At 40.2% G+C, this 24453-nt stretch overlaps 1 protein-coding gene and 1 pseudogene across 1 annotated transcript; one reads left to right on the forward strand and one right to left on the reverse strand.

The window, feature by feature from the left end:
• LOC110437603 lies at nt 624-10444 on the forward strand (annotated as a pseudogene).
• LOC110437483 (guanylate kinase 1-like) lies at nt 12146-15896 on the reverse strand. The gene is given in 12 exon segments (XM_021465931.1): nt 12146-12561; nt 12564-12643; nt 12736-12844; nt 12930-12975; nt 13080-13215; nt 13337-13458; nt 13538-13900; nt 14098-14227; nt 14333-14406; nt 14871-14948; nt 15224-15297; nt 15737-15896. Coding segments are annotated over 11 exon segments (1194 nt in total). The 5' UTR covers nt 15227-15297; nt 15737-15896; the 3' UTR covers nt 12146-12508.

Raw genomic sequence — 24453 nt, forward strand, 5'->3', positions numbered from 1 at the left:
AGGTGAGACGCACTGATTGGTGCCCTCGGGGTAGTCTGAGGAGCTCCGAAGCGAGCTCCCCACGGAGTATGGCAGCACGGCGGCGTGGGTCGCCGTCGTCCGGCTATCTCCGGCCAAGATAGCGCGAGCGGAGGGGCGAAAGTGGTTCGCGGGGGCAAGGCGAAGCTAATGCGTGCAAAAAGCAGGAAGGAAGAGGGGAGAGGAGAGCTAGCCACAGGAGCCGAAGACTCCAGTGAGCTCTCGCAACTCTGGTGAGGCTTTCCCTGTTGCTGGGTGCTCACCTCCGTGGTAGAGCACGCGCACGCGATGCGGGAGGCCAAGGCGGAGCTTGGGGTGGCCTCGGAGTCGCGCGGGTGCGAGAAGGGAGAGCAGCGGTGAGCAGCGGAGGAGCTCGCGTGGCGGTGGCAATGGCGGACCGCCGTGTACCCTGCTGCTGCTACGTGGTGAGAGAGAGAGAGAGAGAGAGAGAGAGAGAGAGAGAGAGAGAGAGAGAGAGAGAACAAATGGAGGAGGGAGCTGAGGCGGGGCTCGCGCGTCCACTTTTGCCCCGACCGGCTGGCGTCGTGGCCGTCGCGGCAGCGCATGGCGTCCACGCGGCGCGGCCGTCATGCGCATGTTCGGCCATGGCGCGGCGCTGCTGCTGTGTGCGCGCGCGGGAGAAGGAAGAGGAGGCCAAGCGAGGCCTGGGCCGGTTTGCGGGGTGGGTCGAGAAGTGGAGCGCTCGGGCCACTTCGCACAGCGCTCTTTTTTAATTTCTTTTTCTAAATTAATTTCAAATGAGATTTTGGAGCATTTTGTAGTCATTTTCAAAAGGTGACTCAAAAATAAAAGTTGCTCAAAATAAAATTCTCTACAACTTTGCTTTAAAATACAACTCAAGAATCCAAATGTATTTTGAATTACAAAATAAAGTTAGTTCTAGGTTTGAAATAAATGTATTTTATAGAATTTGAATTTAAATCCTTTTCTTCAAATCTAGTGCTCTACCTAAAGTTTCTAAATTAAGTTTAAGCACAAATCAATAAAACTCAAGCATCACAACCATTTTTAGGCACAACATGATATCGTGGTAATTACTTTATCACTTAAAATAATGTACAGAAAATATCACTCAAACACATGGGCTACTATGAGATGAGATGCTCATGCTTATGCCAATGCCTATGTAGATTTTTATGAAACCATAATGTGTGCTTAACACTAGGGTGTTACATAATCCTACTCTAGAAATTGGTTTTAAGAGGTGGCAGGATATTTGCCTCTGGAAACTATATATTTCTAGATAACATGAATAGAGGTGTTTGTGACAATTGTCTCTACAAATAGTTTTTTTTACCACCTATACAAAAGTAGTAGTCTATGTTGGTGTGTCCTTGTCTCAACAAGGTCCTGCATGGCCCTTCATCTCAATTATATATGTCATGTTTAATACATCCTCAATTCTAAATTGCAACCATACATCTAAAACTGTTAAGGAAACTTATAATTTGAAATAGAGGATGTAATAAATATGGTTATGTCCTTAGCACATACTCTAATGTAATATTCGGAAGAATAAATTACCCTAAACTATTACACGATTCTCGTCTATGTATCCAAACCATAAAATTGCATATGTACTAGGTCATCATGTGGAGCCGTAGCTTATAATTACTCTAAATTATCTAGGTCTTGTTTAGTTCACTCTAAAAATCAAAAACTTTTTCAAGATTTCATATCACATCAAATTTTACAGCACATACATAGAGCATTAAATATAGTCAAAAATAAAAACTAACTATACAATTTGCCTGTAAATCACGAGATGAATCTTTTGAGTCTAGTTTATCTATAATTAGACAATATCAGCAAAAAAACGAAAGTGCTAGTGTCCGAAAACTTTTCATTTTACCAACTATAAACAAGTCTTATCCCAAACTCAGAGTACAAAGCCCAATTGATGTTGTTTGTCAAGCTTTTCTGAAGCGGCATGCATGCGTACAACAGCATTTATTACAAGCGCAGAGACGCTCGGCAGGAAGAGCACTTATTAGCTTTAGAAGATTTGATTTACAGACAAACTGTACAATTAGTTTTTATTTTCATCTATATTTAATGCTCCATGTATGTTTTTAAAGATACGATGTGATGAATGAAAAGTTTTCACGTGGGCAAAGCCTTAGGCCTTGTTTAGTTCGTGAAATTTTTTAGATTTGGCTATTGTACCATTTTCGTTTTGTTTAATAATTAGTGTTTAATCATGGACTGATTAGGCTCAAAAGATTCGTCTCTAAATTATATGCAAACTATGTTTTTTTATCTGTATTTAACACTCCATGCGGAGTTGTGGCAGCAAACCCTTGAATCCAAAGGTCAAGTCGAACTAAATCAGAATACATGAGATGGGACTTTGGCAACGCTACTTATGAGGAGGGAAAGGTGAGTTTGGAGGGTCAAGTGGTGCCTAAGAAAGATACTTTTTGTTATCTAGGATCGATGCTACGGAAGGATGGAGATATTGATGCGGACGTTTGCCATAGGATCAAAGCAAGGTGGATGATGTGGCTCCAAGCATCTGGCATTCTCTGTGACAAAAGGGTACCACAAAAGCTTAAAGGCAAGTTTTATAGAACGACGATTAGACATGCTATGTTGTTGGAGCAAAATATGTTGGCCTACAAAAAGATGACATGTCCAACAACTAAGTGTCACAGAAAATACGTTTGTTATGTTGAATTTGTGGTCACACAAGGATGGATCGAGTTCAGAATGATGATATACGCGACTGTCTAGAGGTAGCACCAATTGAAAAAAGCTTGTTCAACATAGGTTGAGGTGGTTTGGCCATGTCCAAAGGAGACCTTCTGCATTGTGGAGTCTTAAGTCGAGATATCAATGTGAGGAGAGGTAGAGGAAGACCAAAGCTAACATGGGGGAGGCAATAAAAAATATTTAAAGGGATGGAATATACCTAGAGATCTTTGTTTAGATAGGAGTGCTTAGAAAGCAGCTATCGACGTATCTGAATCGTGACTAGGCGTTCATGTTAGGTTTGTTATGTGTCAGTTAGTACATAATCTGAAAAAAAGGTAGGAGGATTGTGAAATTTACTGATCTTCAAGTATACTGATCTTCAAGTATACTTTGGCTCAACACATTTTGAAATAACTAGTGAAGCAATGCATACAATGAGTTCATCTCTGTTTGTGTGACGCTGTACCAGAGAACTATAACTTGTGGTAACTATACTACGACAAATACAACTTTGCTCATATGTAACAAGGACTAACTACAATTTTTGTAAAAAAAAACCGTTATGGTTTCCACTTGTTATCCAAATAGGCATGGGCTATTTTTATTGGGATGGCGAGAGGGCCTTTAACACTTCCCTTTAGAAGTTTTGGGTTCCTTGTTACTAGGGGTCAAAGTTCTTAAAGTTTTGTAAAATACTCATTAGAATTTGTAGTTCATTGGTATAATGTCATAAGTAGCTATAGTTTTGCAATTTATATATATATATATATATATAGGGAAATTCCTTTGTACACATACGAGTAGTTACTCTCATCTTCAATAAACTACATTATGTATATATTCATACTTGTTTATCAGTTTGAGTATGTTTATATACTCATATTAAGATACTCTAGATCTTACCACGCGAAAATTTTTCAAAAAAAAATTATTTTAAATATATTACTAAAATGCCACTACTATATTATATAAAATAAGTATAACCATATACTCTATGTATGTATGCATATTTAACATACATATCACTCTAGATGGTCTACTATGATCATATACTTTGTCTATATACATTTCGTCCGGTCATATACACCTTAAATCTAGAGATATATAGATGAGAGTAACTACGCGCGTGTAAAAGTATATATATATATATATATATATATATATATATATATATATATATATATATATATATATATATATATATATATATATATATATATATATATATATATATATATATATATATATATATATATATATATATATATATATATATATATATATATATATATATATATATATATATATATATATATATATATATATATATATATATATATATATATATATATATATATATATATATATATATATATATATATATATATATATATATATATATATATATATATATATATATATATATATATATATATATATATATATATATATATATATATATATATATATATATATATATATATATATATATATATATATATATATATATATATATATATATATATATATATATATATATATATATATATATATATATATATATATATATATATATATATATATATATATATATATATATATATATATATATATATATATATATATATATATATATATATTTCTGAAAGTTAATGGACAAAGTTCGAACTGCAAAGTCATATCATATAGTTCATTGATTCACGACGATTATACTTTAAAATATGTAATGCTTACTAGAAAGGTTCAATTTGTAGTTCATTGGTATAATGTCATAAGTAGCTATAGTTTTGTAATTTTTATATATACTCATATCATATATATATATCATATTTGTGAAAGTTAGTGGACAAAGTTCGAACTGCAATGTCATATCATATAGTTCATTGATTCCCGACGATTATACTTTAAAATCTGTTCGCTTGTCTGAAAAACTATAAGCTATGACTGAAAATACTGTTTGTTGATTCATTACGAGAGAAAAACACTTCTGGCTTGTAGAAAAAATACGGTTTATAAGACAAGTGGAACCATCTAAATTTTCTTGAATTCCTCTTAGGCCTTGTTTAGTTCCTGAAGGAAAAAATTTCGTGACACGGTAGCACTTTCGTTTGTTTGTGGTAATTATTGTTTAACCATAGACTAACTAGGCTTAAAAGATTCGTCTCGTCAATTTCGACCAAACTGTGCAATTATTTTTTATTTTCGTTTATATTTAATACTTCATGCATACGTCTAAAGATTCGATGTGACAGGGAATCTTGAAAAAATTTGTGTTTTTGAGTGGAAGTAAACAAGGCCTTACTTTCATCTGTCAATTTCATTGAGAAACCTGCACGCATTCCAGGTTCCTTTTCAGCTGATCAATCACCCATATGGGACTTGGGGGACACCTCCCATCACTATCTCTGAATCGTTCAGATAGAAAATCGTGGCATGACAAGTTCATTTCAGCTGGCCAATCAGATGCATGGAGGACCTGCAGCTTCTGTCACAATGTATCCCAGCTGCACGTCCAAACCTCTGAAACTTCATAGCTCCTCAGTCCTCACAGTATGAGAGATGGTCAGTTAACAGTAATGCATGTCTGGTCTTGTTCAAGAAACCGACACTAGCCAACACAAGCGCCCCTGAAACATGCATAGGGACTTACTGAAAGGAGCAGCGTTAGTTGTCCATATCAATGAGTTTCAGCTGTGGTGTTAAATCCGTGTCTTCATTCATGCTTGGCATCTGTGGTTGTCCACAACAAGCCTGGAATTTCTGGAACTTTGAAAACCGGAAAGGATTGGATCTCACCCTAGTTTTGTGGATTTGAATTCGAGTCGGAGCCATCCATGTTTACCTACCTAAGAATGGATGGCTGTTACACCCGTGGCCACCGGCGATGCCGCCATCGACATGAGCGCTTCAAGCAATACAACAGGGAGAAGAACGCCGGCGAGGACAGCCTCGAAATTAGGCGATTTTGATTTCTGAATTTGTCTAAGACGCTTTCAAGCTAGACTAGTGGCTTCTACTCTGAGTACGCCTTCTCCTTTACTGGACCACATCCGCTGTTTCAATAGTTTTGTCCAGTGGATGTAAAGGTGTGTCATTCAGGGTTAACCATCTCCATCTGCGTTTACTTTTGGGACGACGACAGGAAATTCATCTTAACAAAAGCAACCTTTCAAGTTTGAAATAGGAAAACATCAACCCATGCCTATATCGATGTTTTCGATCCCCTTTCGCCCAGGTGAACACCATAGAACCAACAGCAGCCAATGTTTTTACAGGAGCTTCAAATAAGCAGAAGACTCTGAAAACAATGTTTTTTACAGGAGCTTCAAATAAGCAGAAGACTCTGAAAACAGTAACAGTATTCAGAAAAGTCAAGACTCAAGAGAAACACAACATAATGCAGACAAGAACATCACACAAATAATCCATTAAGACACTAGAAATCCTTTCACCCTTCATTGTCAAAGCAACCGTTACAAAGTTTGGCACTAAAGTATGTCTATGACACATGGGCCATGGGGCTAAGAAAAATGTGACAATAAATCCAATCAAAAACCTAAGAAATAGCAGCACACCTAACTTGAACCGGCAACATTAGGCGCATAAACGAAAAAGGCACTTATTAGTTACAAATGAGACATGTGCCCTGAAACTTTGTAAACCACTGCACCTTTTCTTTTACTAGCTAGGTAGCAAATTGGTCCTTTCTAGGCCACCTGTCGTTTTAATAAGACAGATAGCTCTCCAACCGATCTATTAAAAAAGGAAGATACAAACGATCCAGTTTATTACAGTATCACACCATTGGTGAAGTTCTTAAGAAAATAACATGCTGAATGTTGTTCCAATGCAAATAACTCTTCTGTAAGCCATAGCCTGTTCATGTTTGGTATACATATTTCTTGGTTACTTATTTGGCACACACCTTGTGCAGCCAGATATAGTTGAGCTTATGTGAGAGATCGAAACTAGTGGTAGCTGGCAGTTCTGACACCTTGTACCCCACCCCCCCCCCCCCCCCCCAACCCAAATAATGGTTTTCATTTGAACAACATCATCTATGTTCTTAAAACCTACAAAAGCTTGGGTTCTGGCCATCGCCTTGCTACAGACAATAATGCTTTTCTTGAATTTCACCCAATCATTTTCTTACTAAGGTACACACAATGAGGAAAAAATCTTCTGCAAGGCAGATGTGAAGGGGGTCTGTACCTTATGAAGTTTGTGCAAAATAAACATGTCTTTGGTGCACACAAGCCGGCGATGTCCCTACTCCCTATGGCATAGTCAACTAGGTCATGCATCGCCTCTAGTTATTCAGTGAGTCCTTGAAACTTTTTAGCTTCCTTTTGTTAGTGAGTCGAATAAAAGTTCAGTATGTGATGCTTATCAACAAAGGCAAAAGTCATTGGTTGTCATACACAAATCCTCTAGTCGGTCAATTCATCCTCTTGAACTTGCTTTTTCAGATGTCTGGGGCCTACTCGTACATCTATTGGGAAAAATAATTATTATTGCGTTAGTTTCATTGATGATTTTAAAAGTTTACACAGATTTATCTCATTCGCCATAAATTTGATTTTTTTTCAGCACTTTCATGACTTCCGAAATCTTGTGAAGCACCTTTTCAATTGTAAAATTGTTACTATGCAAACAGATTGGGGTGAGGAGTACCAGAAGTTCTTTTTTTTTCAAACACATCGGAATTTCCCGTCTATCCTTCCTGCATGCTCCAACAAAACGGCTCTGCTAAACGCAAATATCAACACATTGTTGAAGTAGGCCTGTCACATCTTGCTCACGCCTCTATGCCCCTCAAGTTTTGGGATAAGGCTTTTCTCACCACTGCATACTTAATTAATCGCCTACCATCTAGGGTTATCTCCTTTGATACACCTCTTGAACGGTTGTTTCTTCAGAACAACAATTATATTAGTCTCTGCACATTTGGCTGTTCCTGTTGGCCGAACCTGCACCCCTACCATAAACACAAGCTGCAGTTTCGTTCTAAGCACTGTGTGCTTCTTGGATATTATAGTATCATGCACAAAGGGTTCAAATGCCTTGATGTTGCAGAAGGAGATTATATATTTCACGTGACGCCATTTTTTATGAGTCTGTCTTTCCCTTCCAGTCTCTCCATCCCAATGCAGGCGCAAGACTTCGAGCTGAGATTTCTCTCCTTCCTGATGTCCTTCTTAATCCAATTGCTGATCAGTCTATGGGTGCCACTTTACATTACTCAACTTGGGTTAATGCTCCACCTGCATCTTGTGCTACTGACCCTTCAGGTGGTGCAGAACCTCCTTGCGTCATTGGTGCCCATGCAGAATCTCCACCAAATTATCAAATTGAAGACCTTTTGAGTAAAGTTATCGTGCAACTTTTTTTGAGAGAACAAGTTATGGCGCAACTTGATGACTCATATGAGCACTGCGTGACTGATCATAATGATTTGGTGGGAAAGATCAAGGGTTACCTCAGAAACAAGAGATACCTTATTATTTTGGATGCTATGAGGAGTAGAGATTGTTGGCCATGCTTTGATGGAGCATTTGTGAAGAACAAGTACAGAAGCAAGGTAATCATTACTGCTCGAATTGAAGGTGTTGCAACTTTTTTTTTTTTTGACTGTCAACGGGGGAGTCGCTCCCCACCTAATTAAAACTTTATTGATTGCCCCAAAACGGCAGATTTTCAGATTATAGGGTACATGGTACAAAGTACAAAGAACCAATGTACAGAGTACAAAGAACAAAGACAAAGTCTAAAGTCTAAAGTAGAAGGACTACCTGTTCCTACTAGTGGCTGAAACTCTACAATGCTTGATCACGCGCTGTGCCCATATCGAGCACCCTACGGACAGCAACCTCCCATGTGCTGTGCTACAGTATGCCGGTGTTGCAACATTAGCTCAGTATGACCACACTATCAAAATTGATCTTCTTTTGCAGCAAGAATCATGGAAGCGCTTTAGCATAAAGGCATTCTCAAAACTCAGCAATCAAACATCTATATTGGTCATATGTCAAGGATTGCCCCTTGCTATCGTGCTATAGGGAGCCTTCTTACAGAGAAATGGAGGAACAAGAGTGGCAACTGTTCTACAATCAACTCAATTGGCAACTACTTTTGTTCTGGATTATTTGTCCACCTCCATTGCTTTTGTTATGTATTTAGACATAGTGTATACACTTAAGTACATAGCAAAAGAAATGTATCTAGAAAAGCCAAAACGTCTTACAATCTGGAATTGAGGTAGTAACAAACAATCCAGAACTCTGCTGTGTCTCACGTGTTCTAAAATTGAGTTTAAATGATCTTCCAAGGCACTTGAGGAACCATTTATTGTGCTGTACATCTGTACCATATTCCCTGAAGATTATCAAGTTCACGGAGGTGGATAGTTAGATTGTGGGCAGCCGAAGGTTTTGTGGAAGATCGAGGAACAGAGACAGCACTGGAGGAAGTTGCGGAGGAATACCTCAGGGAACTTGCTCAGCGCTCACTGATTCGAGTAACTGAAAGGAACGAATTTAAAAAGGGTAAAGAGATTTCATTTTCAGGTGCACGATCTTGTCAGGGAAATGACACTGACCATATCAAGAAAGGAGAGGTTTGCTCATATCTGCAATCACCCAGAAGTAACAGATGCTGGCAATGTGGCAAACCGTGTATCTGTGCACAGTGGAGTCCAAGGGTATCAACCAGGCCCAAGCATCTGCGCACATTTTTGTTGTTTGATAGACATGTGTCCATTCCATGGATCAACACTGCTTCGTCAAACTTCAGACTGTTAAGGGTCTTGTACTCTTGTGCCTCAGATACTCCGTCCTCAACTCAAGGTCATTCTTGATGCCATAACTGGTTTATTCAATCCGAAACCTTCTTGATTTATCACGTAACTGGAGTGAAGAAGGTACTAAGGTCAGTGACAAGGCTAAAAAACTACATATATTGCTGCTCAGGTTCGCTCATGTGCGGGACTTGCCATCTGAAATAACTTTGGTCAGGTCACAACTCACAAGCCTCCGGTACCTGTCGGTGAGCAAATGGTATATGTATGGCACATCGATTGGTGGTAATATATGCGGTCTCAAACAGCTGCATACTCTACGGAAGGTGAGATCCAGTAAAGATTTAGCTCAAAATCTTGGTTACCTGACGCAGCTAAGAAGCTTAGGCATCACTGGAATCCTCCAAAGCTACAGTGCAGATCTCTGGACTTCCATCATGAATATGACCACCCTTGACCCTTACAAAATTGGCTGTCGGAACTAGTGGTGAGAAAGAATCCTTTAGTTTGGAAAAACTGGGATCTCTTAGGAATCTGGAGAAATTTTACTTGACTGGCAAGTTGGTTCATAAGCTTAAGGTCCTATCAATGCGCTGATCTGGGCTAAAGGAAGATCCCCTCAGTTTGCTGTCTCAAATGGTAAACCTCGTTTATCTTAATCTTCATTGTACAAACGATGGGGAATCCCTGAAGTTCTGTTCTGGATGGTTTCCAAAGCTCAAGCAACTCTACCTTGGGAAGTTGGAGCGCCTGTCGACGGTTGAGATAATGGATGGTGCCATGACAAACTTAGCATACCTAGAGCTTTGTGAGCTTTGTCTGCCAGGAGAATTTGTGGAGATCCTAGAGGGAAACGGCCAGAGATTTGTTCAACACATTGCTAACATTAAATGTGTATGGTGTGTGAGAGCATAACTGTTATCTTAACAGTTTGCCGCACTGTGTCTAGTACTTCTTTTCAGATGCTGAGCTAAAATATATCCAGTAGGTGTGAATGGAATTAGATCCAGGCTCACAAGATGCTTAAAATATATCATGTTTGTAACGCATCTTAATTATGTCCATACATGCAGCTATGATGTTTCATTAAGTAAGGTTATTTTTTAAGTTGAGTTCGAACAAGTACTTGAGAATCTTAGGCCTTGTTTAGTTCCCAAAAAAATTTGTAAATTTTTTTAGATTCCTCGTCACATCGAATCTTGCGACATATGCATAAAGCATTAAATATAAATGAAAATAAAAAATAATTACACAGTTTGCTTGTAAGTTGTGAGACGAATTTTTTTTAGTCTACTTAGTCCATGATTGGACAATATTTGTCAAATACAAACGAAGTGCTACAGTGTCCATTTTTTAAAAAAAAAATTAAAACTAAACAAGGCCTTATTCTAGTTGTGTACGGTACATCATGTTTGTATAACACATCTTAATTATGTCCATACATGCAGATGCAGCTATAATGTTTAATTAAGTAAAGTTATTTTTTAAAGTTGAGTTCGAACAACTACTTAAGAGACAGCGAAGGATATTTTCTCAACTTGGACAGTAAAATTGGTTGTTGAATTTAGCCTAAAAAGTAAAAAAAAAAAAGACTAGGAAAAGGGTAACAGGGAAGAAATAACTGGTGAACGGTAAATGCTGCTAATCTGGGATAAGTATTGTGATAAATGTGACATTATGCACCCATAAGTTATTCAAAATGAGCAAACACTACTATAGACACCAGAAAACACCCAATCCCAATTCCTAATTCAAAACACTACTTTAAGCTTGGAGAGCAATTGAAGAAGAAGAAGATGTGGATTTTGAAGACACAAGGGAGGATTCCAGATTGTTTGGAATCTGGAAAGCTCAGGCGAATACTCGGCACGGTCAGCTTACACGATCCAGTTCAAAGGGCAAATCAAGTCAAATTTTCCAAATTTGATTTGGATGGTATGGGCAACCCCAAATTGCAAGTTCTTTCTATGGCTACTCTTGCAAGACAGGCTTTGGACATCACAAAGCCTACAGCTAAGAGGTTGAACAAACAATTATTTTTGTGCACTCCGTGAGAGAAATCTCGAGACAGCGCATCATCTTTGAATGTCCAGTTGCACGCAAGGTCTGGGTACTGGTCGCTGTTTGGAGTGGGTGCCAGAGGCTACACCTGCAGCGTTGGCATGACGACAATGATCTGGAAGCTTGTTTCTTGCAGCTGGTAATGGAGGAAGTAAAACGGGTCATTCCTTGGCAATTCTCACTCTCTTGACCTTATGGAAGAGAAGAAATGCTATCATTTTCAGAAACAGCAGGAAGGATGAGCGGGGCATGCTGTTAAGCCTTTATCAGTTGCAAATATTCCTTCTATGTAATAGCCCTATGTAACTCACTAAACCTCCACAGCCTAGGCTGTGGATGGTCGCGCTTCTCGCGCATGTGATAGTTGTTCAATTGAACCCCAAAGTAACGTTAGGGAATACTATTACTCTTTTTTTCAATGTATAGTGAAATATTATTATTGTGAAATGAGAAATCTACCATTACCATATATATCAAAATCAAATACATGAACAGTATTTTATCCCAAAGCTTACATTTGCTTAAGACAGGGCGTAGGGAACACAAAAACGTTTCTCTTTGATCAGCACTAGAGTTATAGTTAGGTGCAACATAATCAAAGAGTTGAGAGAATCACAACATAATCCAGCAATGAGCTGAATGTTATTCAGACCGCTGTGAAAGGAACATTCAGATAGGCTCCCATCACATTATCCGACCAACAAATACTTCTCAACAGCAGAAAAAGTACATAATCCCTTCAAAAATAAGGTACAACAATCCCTTGCTATGATCTCGCCTCCTTGTGGCACCTAAACAAATAACAAACGGAAATAAATTCCATGCTTGTTTCCTTCTTTTTCCTAACTAAGATGTTTTTGAAGCAGTCATCTCATGGGAATTGATTGATCCAAAATTCAAGTCAGTACTTCTGCAGTATCATTTTGAAGAATGCTTTGGGTCATCTAAAACACCAATATAAGCCATTGTCAAAAGGAGTTAACTGAGCGTATCTTAAGGCCCCTTGTGCGTCCAGGCGCACCGCCTGAGAGAGACGACAAATCAAGAGCCAGCCTGTGGAGAAGTCCATATACAGAAACAAGTTTAAGCTCAAAGTCATACTAATAGCATGGAATTGTGTAAAAGGAACATGGGCAATGACATACAAGCATGCAGCTCCGTTTTTTACTTCATTAGTCTCAGATTGCAACAAAATTTCTGAGACAGTTTTGGACACGATAGAGTAACCTGCAGTTTCTTTGCCCTCCTTGGTAACTGAAGGATAATGGAATTCACCATCAGAAAACACACACTGAAGCATCAATACACTGTGGAGGTAAAAATATTTCAATGAACTTACAAAAATCATCTGAATCTTCCTGGTCATCATCCAGAGAAAGCAACTTCTGCAGGTTACAATAACAAGTTTTTAGAAAAGATTAATGTCATAATTGGAGTCTTGCATTGAAAAAAATTCCAAGCAAGGGAACCAATGATCTGGGTGAATTACCTTCAAATTCTCATAGCATGTCTCAAGGTCATCATTGACCAAAAGATGATCAAAGAGACCTTGTTCATTGGACTGATCAAGTTCAGCCCGAGCATTTCTGAGTCGTTTCTGGATTTGCTCCTCTGTTTCAGTACCCCTGTATGACCAATTGACCAGAGAGAATAAATCAATCATGACATCTACTTATATGATTAAGAATGACATAATCCATCACATGAGATTATCCAAACACTTTTTTTCATGAACTACAAATATACCGTGCCCGAAGGCGCTTCTCTAGTTCCTCGAACGATGGAGGGCATACAAAGATGAATATTGCTTCAAGAGAAGAAGCCCTCACGGATCGAGCTCCTTGGACATCAATGTCGAGAATACACCTCTTCATCAACGAAAAAGCAATGGAAAGATGAAGCAGTTCACCTTTCAGAAATTTTTATTAAAGATTGTAGTAGTCTTACCTTTCCCTCGTCAGTTACAGATTCAACTGCTTCAATACTTGTGCCATATACATTTCCATGAACATGAGCAAACTCAAGAAATTTTCCCTCGCTTATATCTTTCTCGATCTTGCTGCGTTCTGTGAAGTGGTAGTGAACACCATCTATTTCCTTCTCCCTTGGAGATCTTGTAGTGTGGCTAACAGAAAATCCAAACTTCGATGGATAGTCTTTCATCAACTTTGCAATCAATGTCCCTTTACCAACACCAGAAGGACCACTAATCACAACTGGTTTTTGGCCGACGCCGATTACTCCCTTGCTCCAAGAAACAACTTCTGTTCCCTTGATTTTCCGTTGCTGCTTAACAAAGGGGGTGTCTATCTGAATGAGAAAAAAGCAGGAGTGTGTCTGCTTAGTTAGGTTCTGGATGTGTAAGAGAAAAGGTTTGACACAAGGAAATTTGTTAACATCTCTAGGAACATATACAAATTATTAAGCAGCTAGTGCATTCAAACTCTCTGAAGAGTAACAGTATTTTAAATCCAAAAAGGAACATCTTATCGATTGCTAGTGTATACCTCAAGGAACCAGATGGACTCATTCAAGGGAACACCCTTCTCGATAACCAATATCTTCTCATCACCGACAGGAATCGCAGACTGCGACTTGGTTAGAAGTGGCTGTTTCCCAAGTATTGTGGGTACAACCCTGCAATGCAACAAGACCAAAAATATGAATGGGTAGCTACAAATAGGTTGAGTGCAAGGGGATCAGAGCAGAGTAGCAGACCAATGAAATGATGAAATGCATTACCAAGTATGAGTGAGCTTGTCGTGAATTTTAACAACGGATGTTTTCGAGTCATCATCTGATCTACAGATAACATACTGCAAAAGCAAGAGAATATTGGGACGATTTAGGTCCAGAGTATTTCGCAGAAAAATAAACCAGCTGATAACTGAAAGCGCAAAGTTACAGTCAATACATATTAGCAAAGGTATTAGGTTATGCAACCTGCCATCTTAGTTAATTCCAAGCAGGTACAAGAAGCTCGTACAGTATCATGTACTGCGCCTACACTGCCTTTTTGCTTGAAAGAGAAAGGTCTAGCTGGTATCATGTAAGCTTTTCTAAAGTGACAAGGTACTCTACGGGCTATCCTTGTTGCAAAGGTTGACATTCATAAAAAGAGCAGCAGCTACTTCATATAGGTATTACAAAGTAGGAGCATTTGTTCCGAGCCACAATAAGCATAATACTACCAGAAACAACCCCACAGCAAGCGATGCACATGAAGTACCAACGAACACCAGGCAGAGCTAAAAGTGAACACCAGGCAGATCGCACTCACCGTCTTATCGCCGACGTCAACGGCACTCTGTTTGCAGTCCTTGGCGTCGACGACGCTGAAGTGGACAGCCTCTTCACCCTGTCCAGCCCAATCAATCAAACAGATCAAAAATCAGGCGCCACTATTCCAATACTACTTCACGTGCACATAACAAGACGAGCAAAGGTGCCAAAGTTTTAGAGGTTAAGGGCCGCCCATGCCCCCCGTCTTTTAATGCATTAAAGCAAGAGGGGTGCCAAACCCACTTGCAAGCTCAAGCAGCCAAATTAAACGCACTTGCAACTTGCAAGCTCAAGCTGCCAAACGCAGTTGCAAGCTCGTGGATGTAGCACCGGCAGCTAACCGAAACTCACCATGAGGATGTGCGGCAACCAATCTGATCCGAGGGGGGAAGGGCAGGTCGAGCGGAGGAGACTCTACGAGGGCCCTGTTGAGCACGGCAAACAAAGGGAGATTAGGATCACATCACAGCGAACGAACGAGTGCATTTAGCAACAGAGCCACCACCCCCACTGCCCCCGAACCGGAGGGATCCGGGGAGAGGGAGGGAGGAGCTAGCGCTGGGGTTCCGTTCCGTTCCGTTCCACGGCTCACAGAGCACAGCAACGAACGTTAGCATTTTCGCCACGAGGAAGAGGAACAAGAGAAGGAGCAGCCCGCGGACGGAAGCGAGCAAATATCAAGACGCAGGGATCACCGGCGCGAACCCGGGCGGGCGGATCCCGGCTCGGCGCGGGCACGGGTGGCGCCGGCGGCGCGGGCGAGCAACGCGTGGTGGGTGAGAGAGATTATTATATTATTATATTACAGAGAATAACAGACAGTAGGAGGGGGGAGGGGGGCGTCGCCGAATGGGAGGAGGGTACCTGGATCTGGACCGGAGAATGCGGCGGCGGGCGGGGCGGGCAGCGGCGTCGGGGGAGGGAGGAGGGATCACGGCCGGCCGGCTGGCGGTGGCGGTGGCGGGGCGGGGGAGGAAGGTGGGCTCGGTGTGGGGGAGCGAGGACGAGGTCGCGGCGGTGTCTTTATACGACTTTTCCTCCCCTTTTTTTTTTGTTTTTGTTTTTTTGTTTGGACGAAAGCCGGAAGGCGGAAGCGGACCGTGTTGGGATTCGGCGGATCTGGTCTGTGGCCCGGCCCCGGCAACGGCAAAGCTGCGGGAGCCCAAACTCCAAAGCGCGGGTCCTTTTTCGCTTTCCCCGCTTTGCACCTCACCTGGTCACCAATTCGGGCTCTTTTATTTTTTTTTTATCTTTCGCTTTGCGTTTCCTTGCATTTTCCCAAGTTGACTCGTCGTGGGGTGGGTACCGTGAGTGTGTCCAACCTAGTCCTGGATTTCTAATTTAATTAATGCTCCTAATTAGGAGTAGCTTAGGGCAGTATACTATATTTTCCTTAAAAAAATAGTACAATAAGAGTACTGGCATATAAGCAGGGAAATGGTAAGGACGTCAGCAATAGTACAAGTCAGTTGCTAGATCTAAGCTAATTTTTATGATAGTACTAGCTTTTAGCAGCAGCTCATAATATGATTAAACTCACATGATACTCTCGCATGATCTTAGTAATGTATATATGAGTTTAGCTCTTGATTAAGAGCTACCTTTTCCCTCTCTTCTATTACAAAATGAAAAAAAATGTTTAGAGCTAGGTAGTTTATGAGTCAAGCATTGTGGATATCTACTATCTCTAAGCCAATCTTTTTTATACTACTAGCTTTTAGTAATAGCTTATAGTATGATTATACTCACATGATACTCTCATATGATATATATATGAGTTTAGCTCTCGATTAAGAGCTAGCTTTTCCCTCTCTTCTATTATAAAATGAAAAAAATGCTTAGAGCTAGGTAGCTTATGAGTCAACCATTGTGGATGTCTACCATCTCTAAACTAATCTTTTTTATAGTACTAGCTTTTAGTAATAGCTTATAGTATGATTAGACTCACATGATACTCTCATATGATATATATGAGTTTAGCTCTTGATTAAGAGCTAGCTTTTCCCTCTCTCTTCTATTATAAAATGAAAAAAATGCTTGGAGCTACGTAGCTTATGAGTCAACCATTGTGGATGTCCTAGCGTGGACTCTATAGCAACCATTGTGAATGCAAGATGCTACGCAACATGGACAAAAAGTTGATCTAATCCTCCATCGCAAGGATATGCAACAGGTACTCACGATTGGGATTTGGGAGATCAGGGATGTACCCACAACTATTGGCTGGGTGTTGCAACTTTTGAGCATAGTGAATCGGTTTCTGTTTGGTGGGGTTCCTGTTTTTTTAAATGCTCTTTAATGTGTGCATATTCTAAAAGAAATGTTTAGTTCTTAATTTTAAATCGAGGTATCGGTTCTTATAGATGGCTTAATAGACCGCCCGTCCCAGCACAGCCGAAGATCTCTTGTCAAGCCAGATATTACACACCACAGCCTTTCTCGTGTCAGGCTGCTAGATAAAGCAAAGCCTATGCCCCCCCACAAAAGTTGAGGTAATGGTGAGTTAGGGTTGAGGTTAGTATATATATGCAAGCCAACATAATGGACCTGTCGAGCCATGACTTTAAACAGGTCTTGTTGTGCTGCTGGCATATCTAGGAGCGGCCCAGGCATAACCCTACTTGTCAGACTAGGCTGCCACCGAGCCATGCCAGGTTTGGAACGGGCCAAAAGATTTGGCTTATTGTCGGGCTGCCATATCGTGGGCTTCTTGTATATCTATATTGGTTTTCACCTTTATGCTGAATCATAAGGTTCCCCACCCTACTGTCTCAAGCTCTCAAACAAATATTCTCTCTGTTTTAAATTATAAGTCATTTTAAGATTTTTGGAGAGTCAAAATATCTCAAGTTTGACCAAAATTGTAGAGAGAACTATAAAAAATTTTGACATAAAATAGCTATACTATAAAAATATAATTGATGAAGACTCTAATGATACTTAGTTGATATCATAAATATTATTATCTTATCATATAAATTTGGTCAAACTTGAAATGTTTTGGCTCTCTAAAATTCTTAAAATGACTTATAATTTGAGATGGAGAGAGTATCAAGGATATTCCATACCTTAGCCAAAAATTTTCGCCTAGCATCGAAAAATCAACAGACACCATGGTCCATGGATTGGACATTTAGTTTTTGTAACTTACCAAGTTACTATTATTATGTAAAATAAAGTGAAAGTGGTATGCTTTTTGTATAGCTAAAATGTTTTACATAAACCATTAAAACCTAGCCGGCATCGAAATGAAAATGACATGTGGCATTATTATTTACATGCACAGAACACACGGAGAAAGGAAAAAGAAAAACACAAGCAAGACGAGTAGCTGTATATATCGGATTTGGGCATTGCACGACATGTCTAGAACCGAATAAAACCCAAACCCGCAATATAAGCTCCAGTAGTGGTCAATTTGAAGCGTAGATTCCTTGCAATTGCAGGACGGCAACTTGGAAAGTCCTCTCAATTCGTGGCTCTGACGTGACAACCTCTAGAAGTAAAGTAACGCACCAAGCTGCAGCGTTTTCCGTTTGACACAAGCAGCCAATTCAGTACTAGTAGTACTCGGGCCTGTTTAGTTTCGAAAAGTGAAAACTTTTCGGTACTGCAACACTTTCGTTTGTTTGTGACAAATATTATCTAATTATGTACTAACTAGGATCAAAAGATTCGTATCGTGATTTACAGCTAAACTGTGTAATTAGTTTTTGTTTTCATCTATATTTAATGTTTCATGTATGTGCCATAAGATTCGATGTGACGGAGAATCTTGAAAACTTTTTGGTTTTCAGGGTGAACTAAGGCCTTGTTTAGTTTCTCAAAAATTTTGTAAAATTTTTCAAAATTCTCCGTCACATCGAATCTTTAGACGTATGCATGGAGTATTAAATATAGATAAAAATAAAAACTAATTGCATAGTTTGGTCGGAATTGACGAGACGAATCTTTTGAGCTTAGTTAGTCTATAATCGGACAATATTTGTCAAATACAAACGAAAGTGCTACTATTTCTATTTTACAAAAAAAATTTGAAAGTAAACAAAGCCTAAACAAGGCCTCGATTGTAGTACTCCTTTTTGCCGAAAAAAAAAGCGTTGGTTTCGTAGGCTGCAAAAGCTAAAAACCACCGAAAACGACGTGAAAGGCCACTGCGGCCGATCCTGCGTGCCCTTGCGTACCTACACTAGTGACGGATGAGTGAGTGGATGTGGATGAAGACCTTTCTAATGTCGACACCTCGATGATAATGGCTATGTCTAGATTCTGACGATGCCGACCAGTCCAAATTCTTCCTATGGCAGCACGCAGGAGATTCAGCTGTTTGCGGCGTTACCAATTGGATGCAGTTAGAGAACTTGATTCGATTTCGAGTCCATAAGAACCACTGGCTAGTGTTATATATGTCTGCAGGCTGCAGCAGATAGATTCTACCGCCCATTTGCCACACCAGGCCTCTTGCTGTGATTTGCACAGAGATCTCCAGATTTGCTGAAAGCGGTCCCTTTGATAGTTTGATATATTAATGGCCAGCATATATGTCTTCCTCGTCTTTACAGGACGTTAATTGTCTGCGACAACGAATTCATTCTTGTAGGGTGAGAAGTTTCAACACAGCAATTAATTTTCGGACTCTACTAGAGCATGTGTGTGCAGGATATCAGATTTCTGAATGCACACTCCATTTTAGGAAATAAATTGTTTTAGTTGTGAAAAGGAAAAAAAACAGAGCTCGGCCCACCGCCGGCCACCGCCCAGCCGTAGGCGCTAGGGTTCTCCAGAGCTTCGGCGAACTCTAACGCCCGCGGCAGCTGCCATCTTCCCCTTCCCTAACTGCCACGATCTTCTTTAGTTCCGACAAGCCTCCCCGGTCCCAACTTGGCCTGATTACCCTTGCCGCCACCAACTCCCGTAAGCCGTCCATTGACCATCCCCACCACCTATCCTTCATGTCTCCCCGTAGCCGGCCATTCTATAGCCCACTAGGGAAGATAGGGGAGAGCTCACTGGAACCCTAGAAAGCAGATCTAGGAGGAGAAAGAGGAGGAGAAGAAGCCTATCTGTCGCTGGATCCATCGCTACCGCTGCCATGGCCGCGCGCATGGGAGGTGCTGGAGCGCGGACGCTGATGGAGGGAGGCGATGGGGGCACAGGCAGGTGAAAGTGCATTTGCCCCCTATGTGGGTTTTGTTGTATTGATGACACTAAAATTAGAGACTAATATGTTTTGAATGAGAATTACAATAGCTATTAGTCCTATGAAAGATTCAAAGCTTTGACAAAAGATGAAATGATATCTCCCAATCTGTGGAGTTGATAAAGGTGTCAGACTCAAAGTGGAGCTTCAAAGTTTATTCTTTTTCACCTTGAGTTTAGATATGTCGTACTATTAAGAGGGATACAAAAGTTGTTGGTTTGGGGAAAGATAGAGTGCTCAAGTCTTTTAACTAAATCAAATTAGAGACACTCTAACACTTCACAGGCACGTAGAATTACTTTCTGTGACTTTTGGTGTCGGAAGTCTCGATGTGAGTCAAAACTCCCGACGTGTTGCGCGGGGACAATGGTCGTCGGAAGTCCCGACGTCAGTCGAAACTCCAACGCTGGGTCTCGCGTGCACATGTTGGAAGTCCTGACATACGTCGGAAGTCCCGACGCCAAGCCCCTGACCTGCTCTGCCCTCGCCTTCGCGCCAGCAATTTCGGCGCGTGTCAGCAGTGCTAACACGTCCGAAGTCCCAACATACGTCGGGAGTTTCGACGTAGGCTTTTCACGCAGACTCTGGCTGTCTCTTGCATAGTGTTTTCAGTGAGCGTTGGAAGTCCCGAGATCTGTGTGGGGACTCCTACATAGATCTGAGTAGACAACTTTTTCTTTAGTATAAATAGCTCTCTCTCTCTTTCTAACTATTACCCACTTATTCATTACGACCAATCTTCAGCTAAAACAACTCCCAAGCATTCAAGGCTCCCCTCTTTAAATATAGATAAAAAATAACTAAGTGCACAGTTTATCTATAATTTCGAGATAAATCTTTTGAGCCTAGTTAGTCTATTATTGGACAATATTTGTCAAATACAAACGAAAATGCTATTGTGATCATTTTGCAAAAAAAAATTGCAACTAAACAAGGCATCATCTATCAGCTAGCATTTCAAGCCTGGTTTAGTCCAAAAATTTTCAAGATTTCTCGTCACATCGAATCTTGCGGCACATGTATGGAGCATTAAATATTAATAAAAAAATAATTAATCACACAGTTTGCCTGTAATTTATGAGACGAACCTTTTGAATCTAGTTAGTCCATGATTAGACAATAATTATTAAATACAAACAAAAATACTATAGTAGCCAAGACCAAAAAAATTTTACCATTCGAAAAGGCATGTCTCTCTCAGGCTTTAGTTCAAAATTTTTTTGGGAAATCGACATTATAGCACTTTCGTTTGTATTTGATAAATATTGTCCAATCATAGACTAACTAGGCTTAAAAAATTCGTCTCGTTAATTCTGACTAAACTGTGCAATTAGTTTTTATTTTCGTCTATATTTAATACTCCATACATGCGTCTAAAGATTCGATGTGACGGGAAATCTGAAAAATTTTGTAAAATTTTTTGGAACTAAACAAGGCCTCATTCTCGGTAATGGTGGCTGTATAAGGCTTTGTTTAGTTCGTTGGGTGAAAAGGTTAGCACTTTCGTTTGTATTTGATAATTATTGTCTAACTGTGGACTAACTAGACTTAAAAGATTCGCGAATTTTTTTAGTTTTGGTATTATTAGTATATATATTATATATTTTATAGGTTGGCATGTCATTTTATTTTGACATATTTTGTTCCCAAAAGAAAAAGTGGCATGCCATATTTGCTCTATATTAAGTTCGAATCAAACAACTCTTTTGGATTCTCAATTTTTTATTATTGTTTTATTTTGAACTCTTGAGTCTACATAACATACACTTGCTCCTCTGCAATCTCACGAATGAATAAGGCACGGAGAAATAATAAGAGCATCTTTAATGATAATTTGGTAAGTACTGCTAAGAATTGTTATTATTTAGGATGGTTCTAAAACTTTTGCAAGTAAAAAAACACTCTCCTCTAACTGTTCCTTTTTCTTTGCTTAAAAAACAACTACGTCTCCTTCAATAGTTCTGTCTATCTTTTCTCTGCCTCCACCGACCACCATTATTTTTTTTTGAGGGAATCATAGAGCCTTTCATTCATTCTATGTCGGAGGGAATACAATCCGCGATTGCTAGATCAGCTAGCCAATCCGGTATTACATCAAGCCAAAAAAAGGAGCGTTCAGTAGCAGAGATCGTGGCTGCACACACATGAGCAGCCGCGTTTGCATCTCTACCCACCCAACACACCTGGAAATCGGAAAAACCTTTCCCTAGCTCTATGATATCAAGACATAAGCTGCCAATGGTGGAGTAGACCGAGTTTGGATCCAGGAGGAAGCGTGCTAGTACCTGGCAGTCCACCTCCAGAATCACCTTACCGAGACCCAGTTCAGACGCCAGCTCTAGTCCTTCCCGGGCGGCCAGCGCCTCCACGGCCAGAGCCGACTCCACATCGTCGAACCAGCGTGCGGCTGCACCTACCACCACCCCTGTATGATCACGGATGACCACACCAGTTCGTCCTGAGCAGGCCTGCTGATCAAAGCCTCCATCGGTATTAACCTTAGTCCAGCCCGGCTCCGGCTTCTCCCAACGCGCCCGCACTGACAGTGGATGCTTTGGCTCCTTTATTGGCCGCAGAGACACTAGCTCCTCGATCAATTTGGAGACATATCGCGCAGCCCCACCTGGTTCCCAAATTTTTCTCCCATGGCGTCGACCATTGCGACCCGTCCATAGCGCCCAAGCTCCGCAGATCATCATGGACGCCCTAGTAGGATCACAGGTCTCGGATCTCAGCACATCAGTAGCCCATGAGCACGGGTGAAACCTAGGAACTTCCATTCCCATGAGTCTCTTCACTTCATCCCAGAACCTCCTCGACCACAGGCAATCAAAGAAGACATGGTACAAAGATATTGGTGGCTGCAGCAGCAGGCACATAGGCAATGAGGTTACTGTTTGTCTCGCTGAAAAATCATGGCTGAAAATACTGATACTGCTGAATTTTTTCGATAAAGAAAGCTTCATTAATTTCAAAATCGTTACATCAAGGTGATACAAAGACCTTGAAACACTTCCGGCCTATGTATAGCAAAGATACACACAACCTTAAAGAACTTAAGACAAAGATACACTAATAACACTCAATCCGAAGACTAGACTGCCACTCATGTGCCCGGTAAAAAAACTCCTTGGCCACTTGCGCCAGTTGTTGAGATGCCGCTACAACCAAATCTTGTGAAGTTAGCTTCTGCAGGACAGCCCATGTACGAAGCCAATGTATAATCGAGTAGATAACCTGTAAAGGAATGGCTAGCAGATATTCGATAGATAAGCTCGAGCGACTCGAATGCAAAGAGCTAAGATGACACACTTTGCACAGTTGTAGATGGTCTCAGGTCATCAGTCTTTGTAATGTGATTCCTCAGCCTAGGCCTTAATATGCCTTCCACTTGGATTGATGGGTTGCTTTATTTGTTCTCCTAAGGCCTTGTTTACTTCCACCTCAAAACCTAAATTTTTTCAAGATTTCTCGTCACATCGAATCTTTAGACGCATGCATGGAGTATTAAATATAGACGAAAATAAAAACTAATTGCACAGTTTGGTCGGAATTGACGAGACGAATCTTTTGAGCCTAGTTAGTCCATGATTAGACAATAATTATCACAAACAAACGAAAATGCTACATTGTCGTGAAATTTTTTCCATAAGGAACTAAACACGGCCTTAGTGAAACATCTTCACACACCTTCTTAGCGAACTGCTCTGTTGGTATGGTTTTGTAGACTTGTTATAATTGATTATAGGCTCTATAGGCAAAGCAATATTTTCAGCGGATTAGATGGGAAAGTAAGGTTCTGCGTGATGAGCATTATATTTCGCTTGCATTGATTCTACTGGAGAGTAAGGTCTTATACAGTTCTATATTCTGTCACAATCAACATTCTGAAAAAACAAGGATTCTGGAACAATGAACAGTTCAAGAGTACATTGCCATAACACTGTATTTTTATTCTGCATAATAACAAACAAAGATCACATTAACTCATGTTTTTCCTCTTCTTAGAAAACTGTTTCCTCATGTGCGTGCACTCTGAATCAACAATCTGGCAGCTGGCTATGTAACTGTAATATGGCGGCAAGTGTGACGTCCACCAGACCACCTCAAATTTCCCTTTCGGAGTAATTCTTCCATACATTACTTCATCTATAGTTATTTTGGGAGCTTGCTCATGATCAAATCCTATCCTATGCTGTTTGTCAACTTGGACAAACTGAGACATATTCGACAATCTATTTATGTAATAGTGTTCTTTTCCCATCCTGATATTTTGTGCATCAGTACAATAGGGACGTAGGTTTCTCTGCCCATTTGTTTTGACACATGCAAGAATGTTGCGCCAGTGCTCTTTGCTAAATTTATCCCTTAACATGCCAGC

Source organism: Sorghum bicolor, chromosome 8, assembly GCF_000003195.3.
Source record: "Sorghum bicolor cultivar BTx623 chromosome 8, Sorghum_bicolor_NCBIv3, whole genome shotgun sequence".
NCBI lineage: Eukaryota > Viridiplantae > Streptophyta > Magnoliopsida > Poales > Poaceae > Sorghum > Sorghum bicolor.